The sequence below is a fragment of the Penicillium solitum genome (genome assembly GCF_028829755.1).
Source record: "Penicillium solitum strain IBT 25940 chromosome Unknown utg000001l_segment0_segment0, whole genome shotgun sequence".
NCBI lineage: Eukaryota > Fungi > Ascomycota > Eurotiomycetes > Eurotiales > Aspergillaceae > Penicillium > Penicillium solitum.
This window is the reverse complement of record NW_027072121.1, coordinates 2,268,768-2,290,898: the sequence shown is the minus strand read 5'-3', so window position 1 is coordinate 2,290,898 and position 22,131 is coordinate 2,268,768. Positions and strand designations below refer to the sequence as shown.

Here is a 22,131-nt window from a genome sequence, read left to right as displayed (position 1 = left end):
CTAGGGGTGATGTCCGAAAAGTAGCTACAACTAGAAGAAATATGCACAGCAAAACAAACAAAGTAAACATCGTCCTCGGGGAACTTCAACATATCAACTTTGAATAGATGTGAGAGTCCCAGCTCAGCTTATCAAAGTAATATTTTTGGTGTCAATTTGAATATATCAGTCTATCCAAGTCCCATTAGGTTACATTTATGACCTACACGAAGTACTCCGTGAAACTTGAGTGTAAACATCATAAATCCGTACATCGGACTTTATAATATTCCTCGCCTAGGTGAAAGCTATTGAAGCCGAATGGACATTCGCCTGATATATTAGCAAAAGAATACCAGGGGGGCAACGATCTTTCCTTCTTGCAACACCCTCAGTTCTGTGAGTTTCTCACGTTCAATGCCTAGTTATGACTATACTACGACTCATAAATAGGGTGGTACAGAGTAAATATTCTTGATAACTAGTGTAGTGTTGCATGTTTTCTTAGGAGTTTGGCCTGCAAGGCTGGTTCTTAAAGGGCTGGGTGGTTCAAGTCCTTGAAACACAGCGTATGTCCCGTGCAAATTTGTCCTTCGTGTACGTAGAATAGTATGTATTATCAACATTGTGCGATGATACCTATCTCTCTGATGTGGCTTTTCAATTTCCCAGGCCTTGACGATGATCCCTACTTGTCTAGGGACGCTAATATCCGTATATCATACCAAAAAGCCATCTAAACGCCACCTCTTCACTTTATCTTCCCAGACCCAACCGGACGGCACCACGCATGCAAATGCCTCTTGGGGTAGTAAGCTGCAATGCACTCCCGCCACTGCATATCCTCTTCCGTCGTGCCGTCAAGAGTCAAGTCAAAGTGACGGATCATAGTCGCAAAAGCGATATACAGCTCCGCCCACGCCAAGTTCATACCAAAGCACATGCGCGGTCCTCGACTGAATGGAACGAGCCAGTGATCCAATTCACTCTTCCCGTTCCGGGTATTTGCTTGCTCCGCACTCTCCAGCCACCGTTCAGGTCGAAACACAAGCGCATCTTTACCCCATACTTCTGCGCTCTGATGCACGTGTAAAATAGCCATCCCCACCACTGTCCCGCCGGGGATATGCTTCCCTGATATCATGGCGCCACCGGGTGGTACGACACGCGTTAGCGATACGCCAGAGGGAATAAAGCGAAGGGATTCTTTGATGGTTGCCGTGAGGAGGGGTAGGGTTTCGAGGTCTGTTAGGGATGGCTGCTTTTCGACGTCGGGCCAAACAGTCAATAGCTCGCTTCGCAGTTGGGTTAGCAAGGTCCGGTTCTGCATTGCGTGCCAGTGGCCCATTAGCAGCGTGTCGGCTACTGTGTTTGCGCCCGCGAAGATGAGTGTGAAGCCTTCGTCGTGTAGCTCTGTCATATTTAGGACCTCCTTGCTCCGGTATGACTCCGGGTCGAGCATGCGGTGGAAGAGGGTCTCATGAGGCACGTTATCGAGCTTCGAAGGGCAGTTTAGAACGACTTGAAGCTGTTGCTTGACGAGGTCCCGGACCTGGTACAGTCGTGGTGCTAATTTCTGGGCATTCGGAATGAGGCGCATAACCAGGGCCGGTGGTACAGCAAAAATGAGGTCTCGAATCGTGGGGAAATTTTTCATGAGGGGCAGCATACGAAGGCTTGCATCCATGGCTAGAATCAGAGGGTCGCTGAATGCCGGTGCATCGAGGGCATTTATGCAGTTGCCAAATGTGAAGCACATGATGGTGTCGAGAGTATAGGACCGGAATGCATAGAGTAGGTCGATTGAACTTTTTGATGCATTGGTTTTGGCGATAGACGATGCAAGGCGATTTGCCTGTTTAGGAACCGGTGATTTAGCGGTGGTTAAGATATATAGTTAGGTAGCAAAAGAAAATAAAGCAATATAGTACTCACATTTCGCCAGACGAGATGCTCAAGATTATTAATGGCTTTCTTAGAGAAAATCGGAAGAATCACCTCCCGTCGTTCTTTTGCCTGAGCATACTTCAAGAATGTGAATGACCCGGACGAAACCCCGGGGGTTCGGTAAAGACCCGTATCCTTGTCCCACCTCTTGCTGCTATGGTAGATATCGTGGAACGCACCTGGGCTTCCGAAATGGAGCTGTGATAGGTGAGTGTTAGACTTGTTTCAGCCCTATAGCCCAGAGAGGGAAGTGTAGACTGCTGAGTTTATGACAACTCACCTCGTTCGGGGCAACGCGGACAATATCACCTATTAGGAATGTTAAAGAAAATGCTCATAGTCCCAATCTCATCATACCATATTTCTTATGCAGATGAAAGAGCTCATGAACGGCCGACTCCTGCTTGATAACTTCTTTGTATGCTTTCCAACTCGATGAGGCCCCAGCCATCCAAGGCCCTGGGAAGTTTCGCAGTGGGTGGAAGTAAACATTGTATACAACTCGGCCTAATCCGTAAAGACCAGCAGCTGCCAGTAAAAATAGGCAGAATAGTGTAGTTGCCATCGTGTCATACTAAGATTTTTTTTTCTATGCCAGCAAAGCCAAGTGATGGGAATCGAGGACATTGAATATATAGTTTGAACGAAACATAAGAAACTCCGAACTTGGGTGAAAATGTACCTTGCTGACCATTTTGCCAAAAGCATCGTCATGACTCCAAGGATGTCTAAATTGAGACGTAAGAATCTCATGTTCAGCCACGCCATGATAAAGTATTCCATTACGCCGTAGAGATAGCAATATTCGGCAAGGTCAAGAGTTGCAGCATACATATTTATCGTTATCCGGAAGCTACATACATAGCTTGTCCAGGTTTATCCTCAAAAGCGTCAGCGACCCCTCCTTCTTCCCTGTCAAATTTTTTATCTTAACCCGCTTTCATTGGATATATATACCGCACTGCAAGTTGAAATGAAGGGTTTTAACTGGTACATTTCCTTACTATCATACACAGATCACAGTCCAATAAGCCATGTCTGTTGACTTGCACAAAAGTACGCCAGTGCAACCTAATGCTTGCCGATACAAACCCCGAGGATTTGGGATGGAAATACACTTGATTTATCCCCTCGAATCAACTAGCATCAAGTTGTTTACAGGCATGCGTCACCTAAGCTTTTCCGTATTCCATATTGCCGTTGGGCCTTTTATGGACCTTGCACCTATTGGAGGAAAGTTAACAATCGCGATACTTCGAACATGATAAATTCCGTGATAACCTCCGGTGAGTAATGGCCTAAAAACATACTAATCTAAACTATTGTTCATCATGCAGAGTTCATTCAAAATTGAGTTCTCGCGCCATACAATCCCGTGGCTGATACAATCCAAACTCATTTCATCGCGGAAATTCGTCCGAGGGAAAATCAACCAATTCGTACAAAATAAGCACTATGGAGAAAAGGAGACTCAAGAGGCGACAGCATGTTCAGATGGCTCTCTTTATTCTGCGAATCTCTTTAGGGGAATTCACGGACTGTAGCTATTGTTAGACTTCGCTGCTACAGAACCTTGAGATAGAAGCCCTAAAACGAAACCATGCTTCATTCTTAGTAGTAGAATATTCAGTATGTGATGATTTAGGTCGTATAACAGGCTCCATCTGGACAAAAACAGAATATCTTCCGACGTCACATAGTTTCAGCTTGATATCCATTCTCAGCAAGGAAATACCCCGCTCGCACTGAAGATGATATATATCCACATCATGCCTTGTTAACTACATCCCAGGCCTTGAAAGATATCTTGCATAGTGATCCATATCATTGCGCCTTCCGACAATATATTTTAGCCGGTAGCCTATGTTGGACAGACCTATGTGAAGTTACCCCTCATAATCCCAGTATTTTCACCTCTAAGCGCTCGTGTATTTTGCCAAAGTACGTCTTTTAGTGTCGAATCCTCACTTTCCTTTTTGCGTTATCTCTGCTAGGCCGACTTTGCATCGTCTCAGTCCAGAAAATGGCCATGTACATCGGCATCATCGGCGTACTAGTGCTAGTATACATCTCGACCTTCGCATATCGGCTGTTACACAACATCAACGCTGCAAGAAGTATCGGCTTACCATTTCTGATCTACCCAGTAAACCAAAACAACATTATCTGGTTATTGACCTCTGTCCCTTTACGTCCATGGCTACGACGTATTCTCCCCACGCGGATCTACAACCGTCTCACGCTAGTGATCTATGGCTGGGAATTCTATGAGAAGCGTCGTCCGTTTGATGAATATGCAGCCCCGCAGGGCGATGACAGGTCATTCTTTCTTGCCACTTGTGGAACCCTGGAACTTTGGACAGCAGATCCAGTCGTCGCTTCGGAGGTTCTGCAACGTACAGGTGATTTCAACATCCCACCCATCACTGGCCTACTTTTCGCTCAGTTTGGACATAATGTATTCACGACAAATGGCGCGAGATGGGCAAAGCAGCGTAAGGTTGTCGCGAGCGTGATCAACGAGCGCATCTCTAAGACTGTCTTCGATGCGACTGTATGTCAGACTACAGACATGCTGGATGAGCTTCTTCTCGCTGCGTCCGAGAAAAAGAAGAGCTTCGTTGAGTCGAATGAGTTATTTGATATGATCAGGCGGATCACAATTCATGTGCTAAGCGAGGCAGGCATGGGCGCAAAGGCTCCATGGAGGAGTCGGGATAATGAGAAACCCGAGCCAGGGTTTGACACAACATATATTGAAGCCTCCAAGGTGGTCATGAGCGCTATTACTGGGCCGATAGTTATCCCAATCAGTATTCTTTTGAACTGGCCATCCTGGTTGCCGGGGCATCAGAATTTGAAGCAGCTAGGAATTAGCAAGCGCGAGTTCTCGAGGCATACCAAAAGCTTACTCGATAAAGAGCGTCAACGCACTTTCAAAGACAAGACAGCGCTAAGAAGAAGCAACATAATGAGCCAACTGCTTCAAGCATCAGCCGAACAAGGAAATACAGACAATAACCTCAGTGAAGAGGAGCTAAATGGCAACCTCTTCCTCTTCACGGCAGCGGGCTTCGAAACAACAGCAAACATTATCTCCCACGCCATAATACTGCTTGTCCGATATCCCAAATGGCAGGAGTGGCTCTTCGAAGAGGTCGACAACCTAATGCCCACAGACGTGCGGGAAGACCCAGAGTATACTTCCGTTGTTCCTCGAGTGACGCGCATCATGGCCGTTATGTTCGAAACACTGCGACTGTACTCACCTATTATCCGCATGCTGAGGACAAATGACGCACCACAAGAGTTGAAGATGTCCAAGGGCGTGATTCATCTCCCAGCCAACTCTGCCGTGACTATAAACATCATTGCACTGCATCTTGATCCAGAAGTGTGGCCCAATATCAACCGGTGTTCTGATCCGTCATGGGTCGGGGACGATGATCAAGTACTCCCAGACGAATCCACATTCCGGCCTTCTCGCTGGATCAATCCTGATACGGCTCCGCGACGGCTGTACCAACCGCCGAAAGGATACTTCCTTCCGTGGAGTCATGGCCCGCGTGTTTGTCCGGGGCAAAAGATGGCACAGGTTGAGTTTGTAGCGGTTATACTCAAGCTGCTACAGAATTACCGTATAGACGCCGTTCCGCTTGCTGGTGAGAAACGGGAGGATGTTAAGCGGAGGCTGGATAAGGTGATGGGCGGTTGTATTCCTAAGATGACGTTGGTTATGGAGGGTATATATGATGCGGGCAAGACTGGGGGTGTGCCGGTGCGATTGACTAGACGGAAATAAAAGGCAATGACTGCATTGGCGAGGGTAATATATAAATGACAGAAAGAAGTTCTGACTATAAATTTCTCCTCTTTGGATGAAGAAAATGACTACTAGCAGTATTAGAAGCTGGATCCGAAGCCACCCACAGTGATCAGCTTTTAGTCCAATACAAAGTCTCTGTCGAGCATTGCTACAATGCAAGGATATTTCCGTGGAAAATACAAGGTGAATATTGTAATCGGGGTTTGCTTTACACCGCAATTTGACGAGTCTAGTCACGACATACCACGCTGAGAGTGATTGGAATGCAGAACGCAGGGGCTTGCATCTCACATATTTGATATCTCCCTAAACCTTAAATCCAAGCAGAGTGACGAGGGTATTTCTCAAATTAGATAAATAGAATCTCATGTACAAGCTTCTGTGCGAGATCTGACTTTATGTCAGTCTCAATACAAAATGTGGGACTACTACAATGACAAGACTATCTTCATCACGGGTGGAACTGGCTTCTTGGGCACTGCTGTTGTATATCGCTTGCTCACGCAAACATCCGTGGGTCATGTATATATGCTGTGCAGAGGAGGTATAGGGTCAGTTCATCCTCAAACCTTAACCTATAAACCTTGGGAGAAATATAATTGACAACTCGAACTATAGAAAACTTCAATCAAAATGGACAGCATCGCTATCATCGGCAACAGTCGAAAAACTTCTTAACACCAATCGCATCACAGTCATGGATGGTGACATCCTCTCCCCCGACCTCGGACTTTCCCAGAACGAATTGAACACACTTCAACAAGAAGTCAATGTCATCATTCACTCGGCATCCTCTATAAATCTTTCAAAGCCCCTCGATAGACTATCAGAAGTGATCACCGGAGCCAGCGAAAGGATGGCAGACATTGCTCTGACATGCCCGAGTCTGGATCGTTTTGTTTACGTCTCGACTGCATATTCCAATACCTACCTACCTCCCACTGGAGAAGGCATCGAAGTCGAGATCAAAGAAGACATCTATGATCCCAATCCCAACGATCATCCAGAAGTCTTGAAAGAATGGGCACAAGTGCAAGAGAATGGCTCTAGCGATGCGTATGAAGCCCACGACTTCCCATGGCCCTATGCATACGCAAAGAACCTGACAGAGCGACTTCTTCTCGATCGTTTTTCTCAGAGAGGTGTCAAGGAAAAGTTGCTTATTGTGCGTCCTTCTATCATCGGACCAGCCCAGAAATTTCCAAGTCCTGGGTACAACGTCCCCCTATCGAGCCCATCAACACTAATTGCTGCTGTGGTTGCCCTGATCCCCGGTGGCATGGCTACTATTGCAACGAAAGCAGTAGGACAAATCTCCCAACTGTTCACTGACGAGGTTCCAGTCGATGTGGTTGTTGATCGTTTGCTCGCTCATTTGGCCGTGGGAACCAACGGCTGTGTTCATGCAGTCAGTGGGAAGCAAGCACGGCATCAATTCATCAAGTGGTGGGAGTCGGCGGTTTCACTACGGCGCGTGCCGAGGAATATTGATTTGAATTGGAAAGATATAGACTGGAAGTCCGATGAGCAACATCCGCTGGCACAGTTTTATGTAATATTTGGGTCTTCTTTCGAATTTTATGAGGATAAGACTATCGCTCTTAGTCGACATCCCTTGGTGGAATCCTGTAAAGAGCTGCAACTGTTCAATCAGCTCGATTTCGGAGAGCAGTTGCGAAGTCGAACGGAGGATATCTACTCCGTGATGAACCATATTGCTGAGAGCGATGAAAGGGCACGACGAGTCATCAAAAGATACTATCAGGATTCCATCAAGGCAAAAATATAGTGTACTTGCATTGTCAAAAAAAATAATGTGTTCATTTTCTGTCCTAAGGATTGGGTAAAATGCAATTCTATGGCTATGCGCGATTTCAGTAGTGTTGCAAGCCTCCAGGGCTACTCAGTCCGCCATAATTATTCGGCGCCAGCGCCAATGTTGGCTTTTTTAAAATGGTTTCATTATACATCTTCAAACTCGTCCTCATCCTCATCAGATTCCTCGGCCTCCTTCTTGACCTCGGGTTCAATTTTGGCATCAGGATCAGGCTTGATATCAGGCTCGACCTTGATTTTCTTTGCTGCAGGTCCATCGTCGGCAGGGGTAGAGGGAGTCCCAACAGATGATGGGGGGGCACTGGAGGTCGGTTCGAGTTCACGCTTGACGCCAGCGACAGAAGATGTGGTAGGAGCACTTGTAACGCCGCCAGCCATGGCGGGCGTCCCTGGTCCGCTTGTACCGGAGATTCCCTCAACGTCCTCAAAGTCTTCCTCATCCGAGTCATCGTCTGCACTGCTGGCATCTGCCTGGGCTTGCAGTGCCTTCTCCCGCTCCATTTCAGCGTAGTAAGCGGCGACTTTGTCATCCAAGGCATCCACGCTGGGTTTTTGGTCCTCATCCGCAAGCTCGGGCTTCACCAAGGTACCCACCTCGGTCTTGATCTGAGCACTGCCAGCAGCCTGGGCTGCATTGACCGTAGAATGTGTGTGCCAAACCGGAAGCGCGTTTTGCTTTTCGAGTGCTGCTTTGCGAGCGGCCTCATCGGCCTGCTCGGCGGCACTCTTCTCTTCACTCGAGGTAAGAGAGATCTCCAGTGCAGCGGCATCCGTCTTGGCATTGGGACGTGTGATATCCTGGGCCTTGGGTGGAACAGCAATCGCGGCACGGACTGGGTGTGTGTTCTGGTTCCGGATAACCTCCACCTTGTGATCCCACGCTGTTTCGAAGTCATTCGGCGGGATTTCCACCGAGTCGATCTGCTTGAGCAGTTTGAGCATGTTATCCAGCTGTGCCATAAGCTTACTGTTTTTTTCGTGGCCGGTACGGTCCATTCCTTCCGCGCCCTTGACATCCTCCGTCCGTTCTAGGATGGCGCCGCAATTTTGACACTCGAATCCTTCATCTCCAACCAGACTCAGTACGTCCAGTTCGGTCCACTCGGATTTGCATCGTACACAAATGTACTCCTTGCGCTCCTCACTCGGTGTGTACTGCGCCTTGATGATGGCTGTCAACTTGGAGACTTTGAATTTGATCGCATCGACGACCGGGTGTAGAGGGATGTAATAGTATTCGCGGTTGACTGGGCGAGTAGACCCATCACGTATCTCGGCGCGTGTGCTCCTATAGTCAACGGAGAACGAGGTTAGCATTGTGTTCTCCGACCCTTGGTTGTAGATTACATCAGGGAGAAGTGACATACACTCCGATCAAGCGATCCTCTCGAAGTTTGGCGCAAAGCTTGCGAAGATCTTTCTGTTGCATTCCCATCAGAAAGGCGAGATCCTCAGCGTGAAGACTGTGGCTGGTCAGCAATCTGACCATTCAACAGAGATCAATTCTCATCATACACTGAATGTAGGAAGAGCGCATCGACAACCAAAATGTGACGGGTCTCGTAGAAGGCACGCGCCACAGTTCGGATAAGCGTCTTTGAAAGATCCATGGTTGTAGAAGCTCAGGAGCAAACGATGGTTGTCGGGAAGAAGGCCGGGGGAGAATTTAAATGGAGCGCAAGGCGAGAAGTCGCAGTATTTAGATATTGGACAAAACAAGCATTCTTCGGTCAAAGGCAGTGAAATGAGTGAGGGGGTCCACGACTAAAGTGAGAGTTGCGTGCGACAGGCAACGCTGAGCTAGTGAATGAACAATGAGCGTTACAATTCCAGTTCAATGCCCAGAGCTTCACGTCACATGCAAAGTTGATTCCTCAGGCGAGAATGTGACCCGATATGGCTAGTGGCGTTATCCACCCACTAGGCCATTCTGGGACTAGCGCGGAGGTCATGGAAAAGATGAACCGCGCGGAGTCGAAGGACAAATTTCCCCGAAAGATTGATTTCATGCGTTCCTCGATCATTCACCAGCGGAACCTTTTTGGGATCGTAAAAGCAGCCAGGAGCTCAATTCTGATCCGATCACTCCCTCAAAACACCCAGAACCACGCTGTTAGTCGTCAATTTTACCGATCTTTCTGGCGCGACCCGTCTGCACCTCATACAGATCTATCAGAGGTCTTCCAGCGGATACAATGGCCGACAACAAAGGAACAGGAGGCAGAGGTGGTGAAAGGCGTAAGAACCGCGATATGGGGCGAGCGGAATGGAGGTATGGGACATCAATTGTAACCTCCCATTCGTCGCATTGTCAGCTAACTAATTAAGTCGCCAAGCGATAGACAAGCGTCAGCGTCATGAAGACAAAGCCGAAGCCAAGCGTCGCAAGATCGAGAACGGCGAAGAGGTCAACTTGCCGATCTACGCGACCCAATTCTCCAAGGAGGAGATCGACAGCGAAGAGCGCCGCCCCAAAAAGAAGGTTGCGCTTCTGATGGGATACTCGGGCACTGGATACTCTGGAATGCAGTTGTAAGTCTTTTCTTGTCTAGTGTATACCCATTCATTGTGCTGACAAGGTATGGTATAGAAACGAGCAACAACGCACCATTGAAGGCGATCTATTCACGGCCCTCGTCAACGTCGGCGCGGTTTCCAAGGCGAATGCAGCGGACCCCAAGAAATCCTCTTTCGTCCGTTGTGCCCGCACAGATAAGGGTGTTCACGCAGCTGGAAATGTTGTGTCACTGAAGATGATCGTCGAAGATGAGGATATCATCCAGAGAATCAACGCGGAGCTCAGCCCCCAAATCCGTGTCTGGGGCTACGAAGTAACCAGCAAGAGTTTCAGCTGCTACCAGATGTGCGATTCCCGAGTTTACGAATATTTGATGCCAAGCCACTGTCTCCTACCTCCTCATCCAAGCACCTATCTTGGAAAGAAAATCATCGAGCTTGCCGACAAGGCAGGCGAGTTGGATGCCGTCACAGCTCGACAGGAAGAGGTCGCAAGCTATTGGGAAGACGTTGATGAGAAGTACATCAAGCCGATCTTAGAAGCCCTCCCGGAAAACGTCCGCAGCATCGTCGAAAAGTCTCTCTACCAGGACGAGGGCCGCGATGCACTCCAACCCGCAGAAGAGGAGGTAGTCACCTCGGCACCAGCCGAAGAACCCGTGCAGCAGGAGACCAGCGAACAGCCCGTAGCTGAACAGCCAGCCGATGGAGAGGCCCCAAAGCCCTTCGTCATGGACCCCCGCCAAAAGGCCATCAACGACGCCATCAAGTCCATCAAAGCAGCATACCTAACCGCGAAACGCGCATACCGCGCGCCCGCTTCACGCATCGCCCGCCTGCAAGAATGTCTCAACCGCTACGAAGGCACGAAGAACTTCCACAACTACACGATCCAGAAGACGCACAACGACCCCTCGGCGAAACGACACATCAAGTCATTCAAGGCGAACACCACGCCGATTATCATCGATGGCACGGAATGGCTCAGTCTGAAGGTCCACGGACAGAGTTTCATGATGCACCAGATTCGTAAGATGGTCGCCATGGCTACGATGGTTGTTCGTTCGGGCTGCCATCCTGACCGGATTACTGAGACATACGGTCCTGAACGCATTGCTATTCCCAAAGCGCCTGGTTTAGGCCTCTTGCTTGAGCGGCCTATTTTCGACGCTTACAATAACAAGGCACAGGGTCTTGACCGTCAACCGATCAATTTCCAGAAGTTTGAGACGGAGATGAACGAGTTCAAGCAGCGGGAGATCTATGATCGGATTTTCCGGGAGGAGGAGCAAAGTGCTGGGTATGATAGTATCCCAATCAATATTTGATTTGGCAAGACAACAATACTGACTTTTGACTACAGCTTCGGTTCTTTCTTCAACCATATCGATCACTTCCCCGCCGGTTACTTCCTCTATGTTACTTCTGGTGGCATTCCAGCGGCTAAACTCGCAACTGCACCTACCGCTGCTGACCCCAGCAGTCCCAAAGCTAGTAACAGAGCTCGCGGCCCTCCACGGGCTCAGCGGGATGCACTTGCTGCCGTGGAGGTTGAATCAGAAGATGAGGCAGATGCCCCAGCTCGCGGAGAGGCAGAGGGTTAATCGAACAAATTATATCTACGTATTACTCCATCATTGAACGGAATGAACAATAATGCGCTACGACCTTTGTTGAATGCAATCCACTCAAAGACTGAGGTCTCGATTCCCGAAACTCTTTCATTTCAATGCTCGGAAATAAGCTTGCGAAATGCATGTAGATGACCTGTCCGTCCAAAGTCACCCTTCATAGAAATAAATTCTACTCCGGCTCACCCCGAGCAGAAGAAAACGCCAGTAACAACCACCATCATCGTAAGAAAAAAAACAAAAAACACCAGCAAGAATTCGTAAAATCCGTGAGTATGAGAATTTGCCTTTAGTCACATGCACACATCGTGCTCGCTGAATCCGTTGACATCGCAAGAACGCATGAAAAAGAAACACAACAAAAAGCACATTGCAGCGGGAAATGCCATCGTCTAAGGAGATCCAGCGACTCCCATTTCGGAATCACTTGGGATCACTGAGTTTGCGTCCCATTCCTCGACTGAGGCCACGTCCGATTCTAGGGGGATCGAGTTAGATGATGTTCCAGGGCCATTCAGGAGGGATAGAGATTCGAGCATACCGGAAGGCGGGTCATCGGGGACTTCTTCGAGCGACATCGATTTAAGCAGGGAGAGGAGTTCTGAAAGGATTGTGTTAGTGGGGCTGTAAGAAACCTAAGTGTATACACTCAAGCATACCATTGGCCTGTTGAACTTCTTGCTGGTCCGTCTCAGAGTCGTCATAGAAAGTAGCCAGACAATAGTTGATCACCGGTGTAATGTTCTCAAGCAATCTGGCGTCAATATGACTGATCTGATCGGCCAGGAATGCCGACTTGAGTCGCTCGAGGCAGGCATTCGGCAACCGACGACAAATGTTACGGCGTCGCTCTCGTGTAATGGTGGTCTGCCATTCGCCATTCTGTTCGGGGTCCTCTGTGTTGCCCTCCACAGTCTTATTGTTGAAGACCATCTCTTCGAGGATATTCTGCATATTGCGACGAACAGACTCGTCCTTATCAATGAGCAAAGTCGGGGCCCAGACCGGGAGATGGTCAAGAACAGGCTCCGTAAAATCGGCAGAATCCATGTTCAGCCGCTCGTTAGTACCGCGGCAAAGACACATGAAGAAGTCCATGTGCTCCTGGCCGCCACTATTGTCAATGCTATCAATTCCCTTGGCAATGAAGTCGATCATGCCAAGGACTAGCCCCTTATCCGGGCAACGTTGGCAGAACGTTGTGGCTGCCTCCAGGAATGGTGTGCACTGGACAGCGGGTTCGAGTCTGACGCCATTTTCCAGTGTCGATTGAATGGGAGTCAGCAAACCTGCGTCAGGCTCTCCGTCCAACAGAACTCCAATAATCGCGCGAGTAGTCTGGCTCCTCGCAAGAGTCTCATGCTTCAGCAGCTTCAACAAGATAGATAAGGACCCATCAGGTTCGGTGGGCCGGATGAGGTCCATTTCTCTAACGCTGGCGGAGAATTTGCCATTCAAAAACCGCCGTTGTCCGCCAACGGGAGTTGGGCGAAGCGAAAGGTCAACGTGTTTGAAGAAGACCAAGCACAATGACAGCAGAATCAGGTGGTTAAACCGACGTCCTTTGCTCAAGAGGCGGACGTAATTGGGATACCGGATCCGCAATTTCGTACTATCGTCTTCATCGATCCAGAGAATCTCCATACAGGCAGCAAAATGACCATTCTCAAGTAAGACGTGGATGATCTCCGGGCCATAGGTGCAAAGCTTCAATAAGAAGCCAAAGTAGTCATCCCAAACTCGAAAAGCAGATGGAACTTCGGTCCAGAGACCTGCCATCATAGGCACAATTTGCTGAATGGCTTCATCGAATCGGTCACGCCATGAGATCCGTTCATCTTCATTGAGATCCTGGCTTGTTGACACCAAGTGGAGATGTTTTAGGGCATGGCTGACCAGCAGAAGTCCCTTGTTTCGGAGTTCTGTGCTCTGTGGCTTCATCATGAGATTGTACATTGAGGTTGGCCGATTAATGACCCATTCAAGCACCGATTGAGCTGCATTGGGGCTTTTGTTGATCATGTCAACGAGTTCACTGTAAACCTCCTGGTGCCCTTGGGAATACTTGGTACGCGTGACCAACTGCTCAATGGTGTCCATTCCGACATTGATGGCCAATGACTCTGCCCTAGTCTGGTTGTGATTTTCCGTTCCCATGTCAGGCCACCGCTGAAGCAACCTGCCCACAAAGTATGCATATTGTGGGTCCAGGAGACAGTAAATCCGAATGAGCATTTCGTTGTCCATGGCGATGTAGTTTTGGGTCGAAATTGACACCGGGAGGTGTATAGGGATGTCGGGCTTCGTTGGCTTAAATATTTCTTTCGACTTCTCGATCGTGGACACACGTTGGTAGAACAGCATGTATGCATTCCACGGCTTGATTTTGGGGGCTCCATTCATGAACTGTATCGTGTCACTCGGGCCACCAAAGCATTGACTTGCGATTGTGCTAGGGTCGAATTTGCTGACATCGGAGTCGTTGAACTCAACCCAATTTGCTTCACCGCCAGATGAAGGGCGTTCAAGGGTATATGAGTAGTAGTGGCCCGATTCGGCTGTACCAGTGTGCACAAGAACCCCAACCAATTCAAAAATATCCGGTGCAATGGTCTGCTCCGGATCAGAGAGATGCTCGACCGTGTAGGGAGTCATGTCAATGTGGTGAGGAAATTGGAACTCGTCATTAATCTTGCTTCTCAGCATATGCACCATGTCGAAGTCAAACCGTTTCAGGTGGAAGATCAAATTGTCAGGAACATCTTTCAGACAAGCACTAGATAGGAGTCAGAAAATCGTTTTGTATCACTATGCCATTGCCACTCACCGCTTCACAGCATCCACATGCCGGCCACAGGAGGTACAAGAGTACTTGTTATCTGAAAGATGGTTAGGGTTGTTCGAGCTCCGTTAGGGGCGTAGTATTAACTCACCTCCCTGCATCACCTCGCCTGCAACGTAGGCCCGCAAACTGTCTTCGAGAGTCGCCTTCCCCTTGATCTCGCACTGGATTGCAGAGAATGGCTCAAGTCTTTCCGAGATATGATCGCATTCCATTGACTTGATTTGCTGAACAAGCTGTCCTCCATAGAAAGACCGGAACTTCTTCTTCTTTTCAGAATCGAGAACCTGAGCCTCCCAACGGTCAAACAGAAGGTTGTAAAACTCATCAACATCCATCTGGACGGTCACGTCGATCTCCTCGTTGTCGTAGGTAAGAATGCTTTTCACAAAGTCCAAGGGCTCAATGCTCTTGCTCCAGGTCTCCTGCATCCATGTAAACAGTCGCTGGGTTTCATAGAGAAGCTTTTGGGAGATCTGATCAGCAATGGGGAGATTCAGAATAAAGTCTCGGAACTCAATATTCATGAAAAGCTGCGTCACGAGAGAGTTGAGGTAACATGTGTTCGAGAAATTCTTGAGGCCCGCATAGCCTTCCGGGGACCGGAGCATTAGTGATCTATTATAGCCATATTCCAGATAAGGGGAGTCTAGATTCGCGGTTAGTTTAATGTAAAGGTAAAATGTAGTGGGCAAAATCAGGTATGCGCACCTCGTGGAACGTTTGTGTTGAGGAGCTCCAAGACTTGACAATAAGTCTCATCGCTCTGCTTGCACAACAAGTTCACGACATTGTAAAGGCTCGAGCGAGTGTAGCTGTGCATGACTGGAACCTGAGGCACTGCGTGTTCCACCGTGTCTGGTGAGAAATCTGGGAACAGGTACTGGTTGAATATGTCCTCGGCAATGCTCCTAACCCCCAGTTAGAAATGCATGTAGACTTTGTCGGACAAGGAAGACGTGAGACTTACAAAGTGTCCAAAGTGACGCCCGCGGCGTTGGCCAATTCCAGGCACCATTCTAACAAAGCAGAAAGCCCGATGACCAAATTATCTGCCGGCTCGCGCCCAACAAACTAAAAATCATTAGTATAACAGTAATTATCCGTCTTTCGGGAATGAATGTACCTCTTCTGTTTGGTGAGTGAGCATAACTGCACTCCATTGTTGAAGGTACTCGTTGAAGATCAAGTCCCGAGGTGATTTCTGTGCGACTACACGGAACATCCATAGAGCAGCGTTGAAGAACTCTTCCGACTGGGGAACATGTTCAAGGGTCTTGGGTATCACTTTCAAAAATGAAGACCAAAGAGTCGCAAGCATATCAATCCGGTTGGGGTTCTCCGCGGCAGTAGATTCCGTATCAAGCTTTTGCATAGACAGCTTAAACGGTTTCAGTGGGCCGCAGATTATCTTCAGGCGTTCCAGAATATCAGTCCGTATTGGCTTTCGCTTTTCTTCCAGCAGTAAAGATAGGATCAAGCCGTCAAACTGCGCGTTCTGTTTGACAGCTTTCCAGACATTGATGTCGCGCAATGAGCCCTCAACTAGGACCGCAAAGGAATGGCAAACCAAACTTTGGGCGCATGTACCAGCCGGTGGATCGGTGGGACCCGTGCGGCCAATTTCGAGCAGCTCAAGAACGCGTCGGACCAAAGACATTGGATCGGCAATAAGAACGGACTCATCATCAGTCGGGCGGTAGACTAGGTCACAATTAGTTGAGGCCCGTTGGCTGAACAATGATTGATATTCGACGTACCAGATATAGCCAGCAGAAGACATTCGATGGCTCTAGTAGCCAGCACAATGGTGATCGAATTACCGGAAAGAGAGCTGAACAGCTCTTCTGACGTCAGGAACGCAACCAAGACCCGATTGCTATGAGACACAAAATCTTGGTCTGGAGACATCTGCGACGATATTAGTACGAATATCATTCAAATAAAAGCGACCAACCTACCTCTGCAGCCTCCTCGTGGAGACACATTGACAGTGTATTCAAGGAGTACAAGGCCTTGAAAGGTCTTTGCAACGGGAGCATGTCTTTCTCAGTATTGCTGTTGGATCGAACAAGTTCGAGGGCCCGTGCTTGAGGCGGGAAGACAACCAGGAAGTCAATGATCTGCAAAGTGTCAGTGTCGGCATTCAGCTAAAAGACAAGGGTCAAGGGGATTATACCTGTCGAGCCAAGTCATCCTTGAGGTCAAGCATATCATACAGCTCATCGAAGTGCTGAAGCACTTCGTTGTCCACTGCTGTGAGAGACTGTCTGCTCCCAGCCCATGTGATTTCATGCGCATCAGGGGCCTTTCGGATGATGAGTAAACCTGAAGATAGCTTCAGGTTTTTCACAAGTGCCTCTGGATCTTGCAGCAACTCGACCTTCTGTCCGCCGAGGATGGTAGTAAACTTAGAGAATCGACTCAGCTGCACGAGCATTTCCACAAGCTCGGCAGCCGTGGAGAGGCTACCAATGCGCTTTGAGCAGATCTTAGGTATGGCAGCGCCATTAAAACATTGATATCGAAATTCGATGGGCTCGCCTTTCAGAGGACGTTCTGGAAGGGTAGGCGGAGACCCACGAGGGGAGCTGTACTGTGGCCGAGTTCGCAATCCATGGAGCAATTGACGAAGGAAATGTAGAGACCGGCTGAATATAAGTTCATCGGTTCCGACAACAGCATTGGAATTGTCAATATCCATAGAAACATCGCGATTAGCTGTTCCGTTGCAAGATGGGTTCAATGCGATAGCGGCAGACTTTAGTTGGTCCACGCAGCGATTGACAAGAGCAATATGAGTAGCGTCGATAGCCGATCGGGGCGATCTGCGAACGATACCGTGGTCCAGGTAGCTATCGATGGCGAACTTAATGGCCTCGGCTTCGATCGATTGTGGAGGTGCCGTCAGTATGAAGTTCCAAATCCGATCCATTCCAGGAATAGATATGACTTCATTTTCCCCGACAATGGGAGGTGACTTGATTCGAATCTCATAGTGGACCGACTGTTGAGCGAACCATAATACCTCGCGCGAGTAGTCCTTGGGAAGCACATCTGGTAGATACTCATGAATGCATAGTTCAAGAAATTGGTTCTCTTTGGCGGTACGGTTGGTGAGATCAACCATCATTTTCCAAACGGTCTGACGCTCCTCGGGAGCCAGGTTCTCGGACATGAAAATCTCCTCCCAGAGTGTCTTCCCGAGATCAGGTGTGATGGTGTCTGGGGCCAGATCAATAAGACGCCGCAGGATTTCCACCCGCGAGGCAAAGTCGTGCTTGAAAGATGGATCCTTAAGCTTAGCGTGGTCTTCACTGACGAGATGGTGAAGTTCGATTATCACCAAGCGTGTCAAGTCAAAATCGGTCGCAAGTTTCCAAAGCTCTCGTGCGTCATCACGGGGTACTAGCACATTCAGCACTTGGATGCTACCCGCAGTGCATTCATTCATCTCTCCGATGTCTTGAATACACCGCTCATATGTCTCCGCCATGTCGGTTTCGTTGAGTCCAGCCTTGATGAACTGTCCCAGCTGCTCGCTTCCAAATCCCTGCATGAGTTCTTTTTGTTCCAGTGGCAGGTCCTTTGCCCCCGAGCTCTCACGGATTAGGCGGATGCAGAGCTTCAGTGGAATAGAATCGACATGTTCCTCGCCAGACATGTTGCGATAGTCCCGATCGCGATCCTGTTGCCGTTCGCGCATACGAGGCACCAGCTGCTCGCAGAAATCGATTATGCGACTGTCGAAGCGATCCAAGGGAAACTCGAGCAATTTTGAGCACACATAGAGCAACGCTTTAGACCTCGACTGGTGCATGGCAAAGGTTCGCGCGAGCATGGATATGACCTCGCAGACAGTGCGGTCATCTTGGCTCTCGGTAACAGTTTTCCAGATAACATCCGTGTCATGGTCGGTGTATTTCCCCGTCACAATCAGAAATCCAAAGATGTTACTGCTGCGGCTGATCAACTGTGGGTGTGAGTCGATGCCCACAAGATAATCGAGGATCTTGATTTCCCGAAGATATTCAACCAAGTATTTCAAAAACGGCGACTCGATTCCATCGCGGTTCTGAGATACATTTTGACCCCAGATGCTGACCAGGTCTGATTGCATCATTTCCACTCCATGGACACGAAGCTCCATCCGACCTTCCATGATTTGCTTTTTTAAGGTGTCGAATTTCCATGTCCAAATAACACAGAAAGCGGCTTGCTCCGCATCTGCGTCTTCGGGTACTTTAATCGACAACTCCTGGGCAAGTTGGAGTAAAAATTCCGGGTAGCCGAAGCAAAGGAAACGGTAGCTGCGGAAGATTGGGTTCAGAAGACTATCGCTCAATTCACTGGTGGCCAGTTGCGACTTCTTTTCAACAAATGTCCGGTATACTTTGTCAATTTGTCGAACCGTTTCGTAGAAAGGCTGAAGGCTAGTTGAATCGGCAAGTAGGTCAATGGGAGAATCAGAACCACCATTTTGGTTCCTCTCTGTGTCGCATTCAAAAAATGCGAGCATGTTGACCAAAGGCGCTGGAAGCATGGTGACTATCTGCGGACAGTTCGGAAGCAATGCAAGCAGGTGCGAAGTGTATTGCATGAGTACGCCGGGCGCATCAAACGGAGGGGCTGAGATCTGAGCTTTCAGCCGAGCAGAAAGATTCAGAGTTCCAGTGCGGCACTGATTTTCCAGGACCCGGAAAAAGGGGATTTGATCGCCATGGAACATCCAAGGGAAGCTATGAAGATATCGTCGACTGGTGCTTGGAGGCATTTCGACGTCTTCGTCATCTTCGTCAACAGCATTGAGAAACGCGGTGTCCAATCGAACAAGATGAAGGACAATTCGGGCATAATCGAGAAGATATTGTTCAAAGAAGCTTGAGGGGTCTGCGATACCGTCTAGTTGCAGGTCATGTTGTCTGCGCAAAAGACGGTCCAGGACGGAGGGCAGATATTCCCAGAAATCTATATCTGCGGCAAATTCCTGGATTGTGAGCCGATCAAGATCGTGCACGCAAGTGTGAAGCCATTCTTTTATTGTAACAAGCGCCGTGCCTTCCCGTAGGTGTCCTACTTGCTGGATTAGTATCTTGCCAAGTCTCGTCGAGCGGAGCCTTTTATTACCATTTTCAAGCATATCACCAAGCGCCTTGAAGTTCTCTCGGGGTGTCATCTCAATGTGTACTTTGGGGAAGGACTCGGACAGAGGAGTCACGTCTTGGATCTCTATCACTTCGGGCTCATCTTGATCCCGCGCCACTTGGCCCAGTGATTTCCAGTTTGAGGTGTTCGGGTCTTGATTGATATCTTCCGGTTCAGCAACTTCGATTTCTGGACTTCGGGGTGAGGAAGGTGAGGAGGAAACTGAAATGGGGTTGGGAGCTGTGTCGGGATTTGGTAGGAGCTCCAGATCGCTACCGGAGAGCTCAGGGTCGGAGGGATGGAGAGAGGGAGCCATGGTAGATGGAGGGGATTTTGTGTTAATGGTGACTTTGTTAGCTGGATTTCCAGAATCCGAGGCCTCATCCATGTCTGAGGCAGGTGCGATGGAGGCAGTACGCGAGGTTCCATCCAACGACAAGGTCGGACTGACGCGACTTCCACTATCGAGACGCGGACGTTTCCGGGTCGCCTGAGGATCAAGATCCTCCATGGAGTCGCTGATGAATGGAGACTCTTCGATCAAGGGAGTGTGAGGTGGGGTGTAAGAGCTATCTGGCGGGGGTACAGCCATGTCATTTTCCGCGCGTAGTAGATCCAGGGTAGTTGAAACGCGTGAAATGAAGGTAATACAAGAAGGAGGGTTGAAGAAAAGGAAGGTTGTGAGTTCAAGAAAAGGATTGAGTGGGAGAGAAGTAGAGGTAAGGTCCTCAGAAAATGATAAAGCGGTCGACAGCTTTTTTTGGGGGACGCGCCAGGACCAGTGACGTTGTTCTGTGGAGAGAGAGCGAACACGACGATCTCTCTTAAACAAAAAAGAACACGATCAAGCTTCCGGGGATTTACTATCGTATCTTTGTATTGTACATTTTCTATTGAAGGTTTACAAAGAAAATAATATAATACCCATATACATATACATACAAACAAATTCCTATGAAGTTGGTAGCAAATGTGACTGCCTACCTACACTATTACTCCCAGCTAATAATATAAAAGGCGACTATAAAGCGCCAAAAAATGCACAGCCCCTTATGCGGCCTTATGCATGAAGTCTGGACTTTTGGCATTCATGGTCTGTTGTCAGATCAATCCTGTTCAATTTGTCAAAGTTATGAGAAGTTTTAAGTTTTACTTATTTATCATTATCTATATCGTTGTTTGGACCAGGCATGCATGACGTTCATGTAACATTAGACGCAATTTCATTGACCCTTTCAATATCTCATAGATGCATCTCACCAAGAACTTCTATACCTCTCTAATATCTATCACTTAATGAATCCCAGAGGAACAATCATTCTTTCATTGTCGTCTCAATCAGACGAATGATTCTAGCTGGGTTCCCCGCAGCGACATGAAAGGCGGGCACATCCTGAGGCTAAAGTTAGTATATGATTGAACAATCAACCCATGAAAGGGTGCATCCATGGATACAACATACCTTGGTAACCACACTTCCAGCTCCAATAGTCACGCCTCTGCCAATAGTGACGCCAGGCAGTACAGTCACATTCCCGCCAAGCCAGCAGTCCTCCCCAATAACAATCGGCTTGCCAGTCTCAGGGCCTTCAGTTCCATTGCGCAGAGCAGGATCAAGCGGATGAGTGCCGGAGAACAAACTGACATTGGGGCCGAAAAGGGTGCGAGCCCCGACTGTGATGGGACATGTGTCGATGAAGACACAGTTAAAGTTGACGAAGACGCCCGCTCCAAGTTTGACGTTAAACCCATAGTCTATATGGACAGGAGATTCGACCCAGGGATCCTGCTCAAAGAGAGCTTCATCAGCTGCGGGATCATCTAGCTTTGGTGGCAGAGGGGTCTTGTCATCGGTGATACTATATGATGGTTTAGTATAATGTTAAATAGTATAGTTAGCCTCAGCTTGACCGCATCACCCACTCTCTCCACATTTCAACGAGATGCCGACGAGGCACCTCGTCCGACTTATTGAACCGATTACAGGCCCACTTGCAGCGCGAACGAGCAGCGATCAAGTCCGGCGTGAAGGCGCGGTAGAGCTCCCCACGAAGCATCTTCTCTTTCTCAGTAGGCTCCGACATGGCTGTGACAGTCATAGCTATCGCATACAAAAACCTAAAAGAGGAGAAACAGCCAAATCAGGCACCGGTTAGTATTTAAGACACGTAACTAGATATCTGAGAGCCCTAAAGCTAAGGCCATAGTGGACCCGGGGGATGTCCACGAGCGTCATGTCGGGGGAAAAGTCCGCGGGTGGCCGATACAAAACAATACAACTCTCTTCAGATTGTTCTCTTGACAATGAAAATTACCACCCACTGGCCGCAACACACTATTTAAATTCCACCAATTCCCTCGAAATGCCCGATCCTCGAACAAAATAAAAATCGAAACAAATCTCTTTC

At 48.6% G+C, this 22,131-nt stretch overlaps 7 protein-coding genes across 7 annotated transcripts; 3 read left to right on the top strand and 4 right to left on the bottom strand.

Annotated features, from left to right (window-relative positions):
- Window positions 1-730: 730 nt before the first annotated feature.
- On the bottom strand, window positions 731-2,377 carry N7455_000863 (cytochrome P450; the record flags this gene model as incomplete). Its single annotated transcript, XM_040961777.2, has 4 exons — window positions 731-1,834; window positions 1,915-2,124; window positions 2,207-2,235; window positions 2,284-2,377. 4 exons carry the CDS (start codon window positions 2,375-2,377, stop codon window positions 731-733), a joined length of 1,437 nt encoding a protein of 478 aa, XP_040807773.2.
- A 1,572-nt stretch (window positions 2,378-3,949) lies between these two features.
- N7455_000862 (uncharacterized protein) lies at window positions 3,950-5,728 on the top strand (the record flags this gene model as incomplete). The annotated part of the gene is made up of 1 exon (XM_040961757.2): window positions 3,950-5,728. The coding sequence occupies one exon, from the start codon at window positions 3,950-3,952 to the stop codon at window positions 5,726-5,728; it is 1,779 nt and encodes a 592-aa protein (XP_040807772.2).
- A 441-nt stretch (window positions 5,729-6,169) lies between these two features.
- Window positions 6,170-7,541, top strand: N7455_000861 (uncharacterized protein; the record flags this gene model as incomplete). Its single annotated transcript, XM_040961773.2, has 2 exons — window positions 6,170-6,303; window positions 6,371-7,541. The coding sequence occupies 2 exons, from the start codon at window positions 6,170-6,172 to the stop codon at window positions 7,539-7,541; spliced, it is 1,305 nt and encodes a 434-aa protein (XP_040807793.2).
- A 173-nt stretch (window positions 7,542-7,714) lies between these two features.
- Window positions 7,715-9,198, bottom strand: N7455_000860 (putative transcription factor TFIIE complex alpha subunit; the record flags this gene model as incomplete). Its single annotated transcript, XM_040961758.2, has 3 exons — window positions 7,715-8,876; window positions 8,956-9,051; window positions 9,104-9,198. 3 exons carry the CDS (start codon window positions 9,196-9,198, stop codon window positions 7,715-7,717), a joined length of 1,353 nt encoding a protein of 450 aa, XP_040807797.1.
- A 286-nt stretch (window positions 9,199-9,484) lies between these two features.
- Window positions 9,485-11,786, top strand: N7455_000859 (pseudouridine synthase PUS2; the record flags this gene model as incomplete). The annotated part of the gene is made up of 4 exons (XM_065603889.1): window positions 9,485-9,860; window positions 9,925-10,120; window positions 10,179-11,405; window positions 11,469-11,786. The coding sequence occupies 4 exons, from the start codon at window positions 9,485-9,487 to the stop codon at window positions 11,707-11,709; spliced, it is 2,040 nt and encodes a 679-aa protein (XP_065462380.1). The 3' UTR covers window positions 11,710-11,786.
- Window positions 11,787-12,128: 342 nt separating this feature from the next.
- N7455_000858 (uncharacterized protein) lies at window positions 12,129-20,315 on the bottom strand (the record flags this gene model as incomplete). Its single annotated transcript, XM_065603888.1, has 10 exons — window positions 12,129-12,337; window positions 12,396-14,512; window positions 14,564-14,615; window positions 14,670-15,227; window positions 15,290-15,489; window positions 15,549-15,652; window positions 15,705-16,282; window positions 16,339-16,489; window positions 16,540-16,701; window positions 16,758-20,315. The coding sequence occupies 10 exons, from the start codon at window positions 20,313-20,315 to the stop codon at window positions 12,129-12,131; spliced, it is 7,689 nt and encodes a 2,562-aa protein (XP_065462379.1).
- A 723-nt stretch (window positions 20,316-21,038) lies between these two features.
- On the bottom strand, window positions 21,039-21,807 carry N7455_000857 (sugar O-acetyltransferase; the record flags this gene model as incomplete). Its single annotated transcript, XM_040961790.2, has 3 exons — window positions 21,039-21,116; window positions 21,186-21,582; window positions 21,647-21,807. 3 exons carry the CDS (start codon window positions 21,805-21,807, stop codon window positions 21,039-21,041), a joined length of 636 nt encoding a protein of 211 aa, XP_040807787.2.
- Between the last annotated feature and the right edge of the window lie 324 nt (window positions 21,808-22,131).